The sequence below is a fragment of the Lutjanus erythropterus genome, chromosome 16 (assembly GCF_056507025.1).
Source record: "Lutjanus erythropterus isolate fLutEry1 chromosome 16, fLutEry1.hap2, whole genome shotgun sequence".
Classification (NCBI taxonomy): Eukaryota; Metazoa; Chordata; class Actinopteri; order Lutjaniformes; family Lutjanidae; genus Lutjanus; species Lutjanus erythropterus.
Window position 1 is genome coordinate 21,910,126 of NC_139332.1, and position 9,075 is coordinate 21,919,200.

General features: G+C 37.1%; 1 protein-coding gene across 1 annotated transcript; it reads left to right on the plus strand.

Annotated features, from left to right (window-relative positions):
• The first annotated feature begins 1,993 nt into the window (after nt 1-1,993).
• Nucleotides 1,994-8,073, plus strand: sf3b4 (splicing factor 3b, subunit 4). The gene is made up of 6 exons (XM_084739920.1): nt 1,994-2,078; nt 3,638-3,766; nt 3,858-4,400; nt 5,264-5,431; nt 5,789-5,950; nt 7,725-8,073. The coding sequence occupies exons 1-6, from the start codon at nt 2,045-2,047 to the stop codon at nt 7,889-7,891; spliced, it is 1,203 nt and encodes a 400-aa protein (XP_084596046.1). The 5' UTR covers nt 1,994-2,044; the 3' UTR covers nt 7,892-8,073.
• Nucleotides 8,074-9,075: the final 1,002 nt, after the last annotated feature.

The following is a 9,075-nucleotide window of genomic DNA, read 5'->3' on the forward strand; positions in this document are numbered from 1 at the left end:
GACGGCAAGATAAAGTGCTGAAAATATAATAAATATGGTGTAATAATTAAACTGACGATTTTGTCTCTGGCCCTGCCCACATCAGTACATTGTTTAGCTTACTACACCGGTACTCCCTACTCCTGCAGGGGGCATATCGACCACCATGTACTGTAGACAATACACAGACTATAAGTACCTCATGCAAACCAACATCAAATAATCTGAACTATCCCTTTATTATTTACTGCATAGTCATATCAATTTTTCCATCTAACTCGCCACCAGAAAGTGAAAAACGTATTTCTCAAAATGTCAAACTATTTCTTAAATATGTTACATGACATTAGATAATGAAGGATTTATTAAATCTTGCTACTTTTGGTATACATTTATAATCATATATTGTTTTTTTTTTGGTACTCAGCTTAAAAAATATGTGTGCAGCACAAGTAGAAAAATGTTTCTATGTAATTTGTGTAATTTTGTCTTCTTTGCAAAGACCCTGCAGGCCTCTTCAGTTAGTACTAAAAAATTAAAACAGACCTTTGAACTGATACAATGAACACTCTGACCTCACAACTCTGCAGTGCTCACGTTTTCTTTTCCACATTTTCTTACTCCAACTTCCAGAATCTAATCTGCAGATATATTTTCTGATTTCATCAGTGATTTTATTGGCCCACGAAACAATTTCAAGTTCAGCTCAAGAGCAAATTGTACTACCAGTACAGTCACACTAAAGCTGAAATGTAATTAATGAGGAAAAACTCAACAACTCTTTGAATTAGCTGGTTACAAGCATGAGGCTGGAGATCTTCAAATGTGTATTTTGATGTTTTGTTTTGTTTTTTACTTCTAATTTACAGTAGATGCTTATTATTTGTGATTTTTGACCACAAGCCATTAATCTCAGAGCTCTCTTCTTACAAATGCCTTTGACCTTTCTTTGTGATCATTATCAGTGAAGGCTTTTTTAAACAATATATTTTTTTCTATCCATTTTATAAAAAAAAAAGTTGGGCTTTTCATCTTTTGGCTTTGATGCATGACATGTTGATTAAGTTTTGTTTTTATGTTTCGTATTCTATACAGTATTGTTTTATAAAAGTGTTTCTCAAGGCCCTTATTGTATGTATTTTCTATGAGCTTTTTGTATTCTGTGTTTATACTTTTAGTAGATTTATATGATGTAATAAATGGGCTCATACAAATGTTAATAAAAAATTAATTTGCTGTGTCTCTTATTTCACTGCTTAGTGCAAAATAAACAACTTGGACCATCTAAATAGATAATCATTTGTAATGGTTTAATGGTATAAGGATGGTTTAATGATATAAGTGTAACTTCACAGTAAAAGCTTTTCAAATTAATTTTAGGAAAAAGATTAATTTTTTGTATGTTTACTCCAAATTACATTTGGACTAGAGCTGTGTTTTGGATGGAGGTAACTTGAGACTGCTAGAAAAGGGAAAAGGCTAGAAAAAATGAATAATTAGATCTTTTCTGGTGTTTGTGCAGGAATGCGTAAAATATTCTCCAAAGTTCTCAGTATAAAATATAAAGAATACATGCAATGTACAGAGATACTTGCTGGTATTACAACTTTATGTTATTTAATAGTGTTTTGTGTGTTAATTTGTGTTTTTTAAGAGGGACAATATAGGTAATTACTGTTACATAGAATGAAAAAGTAGAAGTAATGTAACTGATCTAATCAATCCAGTACAGTTTTTAGATAAAACCTTGTGAACTTATCTCCACATATGTAGATGACAATATAGAAGTTATTCCTTTAACAAAAGAGGCCACAGCCTAATTATTATATTACATTGCATTATGTGAAAATATGTTGAAACAAACAAACAAAAAATGGCTTACACAAATACCAAAGTAAATATTCTTAAAACTATACTAGAAATATTTGAAGTGTTTTTATTTTATTTTATTTTATTTTATTTTATTTTAATTTACTTTATTATTTCATTACTTCCGCCTCCGGCACGCAGACAGGAAGAGGCGGGGCGTCCGCTCAGGACGCTCGCGCTGCGTTGTTCATTCAACATGGCAGCGGGACCAATATCAGAAAGAAACCAAGGTAAATGCATCATTTTAATACCTGTTTCACCCATTTGTTTTAGTCGTTTTTGAATCTAAATGTCGGTTACACTTCAAACTGCTCAACTTGCTTTTACGAGGGCCGCTGGGCGACTCTTAAGCCAACAGTTAAAGGTAAACAACCGGTCGATCACATGGAAGTGGTCAGTTGTCGTTAGCTTGGCTTGCTACTAACTTAACCATTCAATTAAAGTTTGTTTAGATTTCGATTTACCTTTCTTGCTTCGTACATTAGAGCATACGTGTAGGGTTAATGTTGATTTATTTGAAGTGCGGTCGCTGTTGTTAGCATAGAGGCAGAGATACATCCCGTTGGCTAACAGCTAAAGTTAGCCTAGCAGGCTACCATAGAGTCTGTGGATGAGCTTGGCTAAACAAATGCTCACTCTTGTTTCTCATTGATTGGACTTATATTTTTTCTTGTTTCTATATAGCATTTTATACATTAGGAATGAGGCATGCGGTCTGTATAAAACACCATGACTACGGTTATAATGGATACGTAGGTTAGAGTACTAACATAAGCTAAGTGTTGTTCATTTCACTAAGGACTATATAGCAAAAAAAAAAAAAAAGGCTGAAACCGTTTTTGTTTGGTTCTTAGTACAGCCTTTTACAAAAGCCACATCATTTGGGTGCATATTTTATGGTTACTAATTTAGTATTGTTGTTTTTATATTGTATAGAGTTTGTATGTTATCCTCCAACTGTAATGTCAATGTCATTGCCACAAATTGTTTTTACAGTCATAATCAGCTAGTTTGTAGTATATACTCTACTGCAGACCTTCTTATGTATGGCTTTATTAACCACTGAACACTTGAATATTATTAGTTCAGGCAGTACAACACCTAAACTGCTTGTAATAAGGTCAAATACAAATAATGAATGTAGATCTATCTGGACACAGCAGAACAGAATTAGCATTGCCAACTGATATTTTATTCAGTGTCTGTGTATGTGCTAGGGCTGCAACTAGCTTACCATCTTAGTTTCAGTTCATGAACAGTCCCCTATCGCTTCATTTACTTTACATATAAAAGATATTGAATGAATCTATCGTTTAAAAAAACATGTTGTGATTATTTTGACAGATATTGTGATCACCTAACCCTAAATTTTAAGTTTCACTGGGGAAAAAATTTAACTTGTGGTGATATGACATTTGTTGGGGTCTGTGTCAAACGAACATGTTTTCTTATATATGGAAAACAAGATTTTTAGGTATGCAGCACCACAGTACTTCATTATGATGCTGTTTTGACACACATATTTCCTCCATCAAAAAAATGCAGCTTCCTCAAGATAATGTGTCCACTAATTGTGCAGCTCTAACAGAAATATAAAATATTCAATTTGATATGATTTAGAGTAGAGTAATTAATCAACTTTGAAGGTATTTGGTATTTTTACATGATAGATTAACAGCAACAAGACATTAAGCGTCTGCATTGCTTTTTACATGGAATTGGGTATAATCTGGACATCTAAGATATTTTCCATATCAAGTTCTTTTATAATTGTTATTCATTTTTTCAGACGCTACTGTGTATGTGGGCGGCTTGGATGAGAAAGTGTCAGAGCCGTTACTATGGGAGCTTTTCCTGCAGGCTGGTCCTGTGGTCAACACACACATGCCCAAAGACAGGGTCACTGGCCAACATCAAGGTGAGTGTTCGCTAACAACACTTTTAAAAACTGTGATTCAAGAGAGAAAAAGATAAATAACAATCATATAACTTTTTTCAATACCTCTCAGGTTATGGCTTTGTGGAGTTCTTGAGTGAAGAGGATGCTGACTATGCCATTAAGATCATGAATATGATAAAGCTCTACGGCAAACCAATACGAGTTAATAAGGCCTCTGCGCACAATAAAAACCTGGATGTGGGTGCTAACATCTTCATCGGTAATCTGGACCCAGAGATCGATGAGAAACTGCTCTATGACACGTTCAGTGCCTTTGGCGTGATCCTCCAGACGCCAAAGATCATGCGAGATCCAGACACCGGCAACTCCAAGGGTTACGCTTTCATCAATTTTGCCAGCTTTGACGCATCAGACGCCGCCATTGAGGCCATGAACGGTCAGTACCTGTGTAACCGGCCCATCACAGTGTCCTACGCCTTCAAGAAGGACTCCAAAGGAGAACGACACGGCTCCGCTGCAGAGCGACTCCTCGCTGCACAAAACCCTCTCTCACAGGCAGACCGGCCTCATCAGCTGTTTGCAGATGCTCCGCCACCACCGAGCGCTCCCACACCAGTCCTTACTGCACTAGGGACTGCGATGCCCATGCCAGGTATGAAAGAAATATGGCAGTTACACAGTGTAGTGTAGATGTTGAAAGGTAAAGATAGAGTACCTTTGCATAGTCCTGGTGCAAAATCTGTGTACAGTTCACACAGAAAAGTTGTATTTTCATTCTGCTGCAGAAATTTCTATTATTAGCCATTATATCAGTAATCTGTGAATTTTCCCCTCAAAAATCAGTGTTAGTCTCTAAAATCTCATATTTGGCGGGTTCTGTTCTCTATGATTTGTCTCAAAATGACAGCTGCACTATTGGCTCCATTGGCTTTGTGCCTTTAATGGTTAAATTTCCCTCTGTCATTCACACCTGATTCACTCGCTTCACTCTAAAATGTAAAAATTGTAGCTACAAACCGATGTGAAAATTTTAATTTATATGAAGGATTCAAACTCTGCAGCGAGTTTATCCTGCCATGTTGCAAAGACTCTAGATGTTATTAATCTCTGTTTTTTTTCTTTTAATCTATTTTCTTCAGTTTTTGTTTTTTTATAGCTCTTGTCGGTGGCGTTGGTGTGTGTCTTGTAATACCCTGTCATGTTCCATATAAAGCAGCTGCCTCTTATTAGGGTTATAGATTGATAAGTTGAAGGTGGTGAGTGCCATGAGGGTATTAAACAGGTTTCATTATCAGACATGAAATGAAGTAGAGTCCTGTGGGGAATGTGAGGGTACTGCTGAGATTAATTTGATTTAATCTAAGTTTATGCTTGTAACTACAAGTGAACATGACAGCTTACAAATGAGCCCCCTTTATGATTTTACGAATGAAATTTACAGCAACAATAGCTACATTGACTAGAATATTTTACAGACAGCCTGCATTTGTGTAAATAAAACTTGTTTGTGTGTAGGCATGCCACCTCCTGGTTTCCCTCCTGTTCCTCCTCCTGGATCGATGCCTCCAGCGATGCCCCCTTCAATGCCCATGCCTCCAAATGCAGCTGCACCAGGCCCACAGGCTGCTGCTGCTGGGCCTCCACCTGGACCACCACCCTTCCCTCCTGCCAACATGCATCCAGGTAAGTTTGTTAATGATAAAAATGTTTTCACAGCGGCTGCGAGTTGGAAGTCATCATGTCGTCATTATACTGCAGTTTCTAACTTCAGTACAATACTACAAAAAAGTATTGATATTTGGTTCAAAATTGACACAACTCTAACCCTAAAGTTTTAGATTTAAAAGGATAAATTGAGTGTTTCCTCTGTCATGAGAAACAAAGTATTTTATGTTATGTTAGTGTAGGAACATTACACTTGTCTTCTGATTGTTTGGTTGTTTTGGCTTTTCTAGTAAAAGTGTTATGTTGTGTAAATGTTATGTTGAGACAGTCCCTTGTTGGAACATGCCTGTAGATTTAATTGTTTGTGTCACGCAGGTATGCCTCAGATGCCCATGCCTCCTCCTGCTCCTCCTGGCATGGTGCCTCCACCTCCGGCTCCCCCGGGATCAAATCAAGCACGGGCACCGCCACCTCCTGGGATGCCCCCACCCCCACCTATGGGCATGCCACCCAGAGCACCGTACGGACCTCCCATGGGTGAGCACTGCGGCGTCTTCTCTCTTTGTTGTCAAATAAAAAAATCCATTCATCTTACAAATACTGTCATCTGAGGGGAACCTCAGCTCTACGTGTCAGTGTTATGCGGCAAAATTGATGTAGTGATCTTTAGTTTCGACACGTGCCCATGTTGCCATGACTACCTTGACAAATGAGCTGCCACAGTATGGACTGACCTGCTACTGGTAAAACAAATTTTGCTGCTGGGTTGTTTTAGCACAGTCATTTTTTCTTTTTCTTTTTTCAAATGTTCACCACAGTTGAAGATTATCTCTATTACTGAAAAGAAGGAGAAGCCAACAGTCAGAGTGAAACATGGCAACATATTTGGTCCTCTGTTGGGAAAAGTGTCCTAGATCGGATGAGACGCAGAGGAGACAAATTCCATTCCAGTCTGATTTAGAGCTTTGGTGATCAAAAACAGTCACAGCATCTAAACACTGTCAGAAATGCACTGAAGTGCCAGCACTTTTGGTGAAGCTTGTTTATCATCTGCCACATTTTTAATTGAAGTTGTCTCTGGTTGCATATGTTTTTGTTTATTTTGTTTTATTTTTTGCCATGTAGATTTAAGATTCCCCAATCTCTTATTGCACCATTTCACATTCCTCAAAACTGATGACATGCAGTCTGACACAGATTGGGACGAAGCCTTTATTAGATGCATGTTGCACAGTGTACAGACACCCTCACACACTTGAGTTTCACTCTGATCAGAACGTGGTTCTCACAGCAATTTTCTTTTTTCACCTGCCGGTTGAGTAAGTGGGTCAGAAATGTACTTGCCCAAAGTCAACTTTTACTTGCCCCTTAACAAATTGTTTTGTTTATTTGTGATTAACAAAGAACAACAAAGACTAAAGTTAAGGTTCGTCATGTTTATTCTAGGGCTCTATCTGTAATGGCTAAAAGTCCTCTAACAGTCCAGAACCCAAAGATATTCAGTTTAATATGTTAATAAATGTAGAACAGTAGGAAATCTCCATTTTTAAATGTCTGAAAGCAACATTTTCTGCTATTTTTGCACAAAGAATTACTTTAACCATTAAGTAATCTGAATAGTTTAATATCATTTTTTCATTAATTTTTACAATTTGCCCAGTTCCATTTCTTGCTGCAGCAAGCAACCCATATTATTGAGCCCTGAGTTATGTTCGAAGCACAACTTAAGAGCTCTGCACACCCCCCACACTGCTGTACAACCCTGTGGCTAATCACCACAGTGTCTGATTCTGTCTGAATGAGGCCATAGAGTTGAGCTACCGTGACTGAAGATTTCCCTGGTCGACTAGAAGTCGTTAGTTAAAGCCTTTTTTTTTTTTTTTAGACTATTTGCATGTTTTATTAATGATATGATATTAATTTAATTATTTAAATAAATATTCTCTGAGGCGCCAGAAAATGGTCTGAGTTCCAGGGCTGTTAAAAGTCAGCTCTGTTAACATACTGTGCTCCATTATAGAGAAATACAAGACTGTTATAATGAGCCTCTAAAATATAAATTTTACAATGGCCACTAAGTGAGCCGCTTGTTAAATGCCAGGGGCAATAATTCTGAATGTGGTGGAGTAACCAGCGCAGATACTGATTATTTAGTAATTTATTTTAAAGTCTCATCTATAATTATAGTTAAGAGATTGTGGATATTAGTCTTGTTCACAATGCTGAAACACCGTTTGTTGTGGTTACTCTTGACTGTTTATCATGAAAAGTAAAGGTTTCATTACATTACGTTTCTTTTTCTCTCCTTCAGGTCCCCCTGTGCCTCCAGGTATGAGAGGACCTCCTCCTCCCATGCCTCCACCTGGCTACGGTGCTCCTCGTCCTCCTCCTTTTGGCTTCCAGAGAGGACCTCCGATGCCTCCACGGCCCCCTGGTGTCCCACCCCGCGTTCCTATGAGAGCACCCATGCCACCGTAATCCACCTCAGACTACTGGAACCAGCTCTCATTTAGCTTTTTCTTTCTTTTTTTTTTTTTTTTTTTTAAACATCTTAAGATCTGCTCAAGTTTGTAATCGTAAGAATAATTTAACCTTGTTTGTTTGTCTTTTTTGACCATTGTACAGATGAAGACCTTTGACAAATAAAAGTTTTAGTACAAGTTTTTGAGTTCAAGAATGTTTTTTCCCTCTCAGCCACCTTATTGCTTTATGATAAAAAATAAACACTAAAAAATGATCAACCTTCTTCACTTTTTGGATCAGGGTCTAATGATTTTGTTTTTTGTTGTGTGTCGTCAACAAGCCTTTAAATTCCTCTGTGATGATGAGAGCAAGCTCCTGTCTGAGAGACCTCTGAAGTTGGCTGACCTGTTGCACAAAGTAATATTATTTTGACAAGTTGTTTTACTATTTTTATGTCTAAGTTGGACTCTGATCTAAATCTTACGTAATCGCCATCCTAGTGATTATTTCACAGATATGCAATATGCTCTTTTCATGTTTTGTGTCTTGTGTGCAGGTGGAGGTTTTGACCCGACGTTGGTGATAGAGAACAGTCGGGGTCACCAGAAGAACTAGTAATCAAACTCTAAAGATGATGAATATTTATACAAAACTTTATTATTTTATTCAGCATTACAGTCAGGACTCAACGGTAGATAAAGCAGTTATGTACAGCAACTAGATCTAAGTGTAAAGTAATCATTCTGTATAATGAATAATGAATCATTTTAAGAATATTTACTTTAAATAATAGCTATTTAAAGGAAAGCTTCACTCCAAAATCAAACATACATTTTTCATCTTGCATGTAGTGCCATTTATCCATCTAGTTTGTCTTCTGAGGTTCCAAGATATCAGTTGTTGAGATGTCTGCCTTATCTCAAATATAATATCACTATTTGAGTCATGATTTCTGGGAAGAGACATTGCTGTTGAGTTTTTCAAATTTTCCATTTTGGCACTTTGAGCGCCACAAGCTGATTACCATCTAGTTATATTACACTTAAGAGAAAAGGGACATCTGTACGACAGATATTTCCAAAACTCAGCAACTCATAACAAAATAATCTAGATCAGACCTGGCCTCAGATATGGCTTAAGAAGTCAATATCATTTTGCTCAACTTTAAACTGTTGTTAGGCCTTTATTCTAAAAGCTGT

Bases quoted from the DNA above. Each gene is read 5' to 3' on its own strand.
- sf3b4 (XM_084739920.1), top strand. From the start codon at position 2,045: ATGGCAGCGGGACCAATATCAGAAAGAAACCAAG. The intron at 4,401-5,263 runs GTATGAAAGAAA...GTTTGTGTGTAG, and splicing joins GACTGCGATGCCCATGCCAG to GCATGCCACCTCCTGGTTTC. The intron at 5,951-7,724 runs GTGAGCACTGCG...TCTCTCCTTCAG, and splicing joins ACCGTACGGACCTCCCATGG to GTCCCCCTGTGCCTCCAGGT.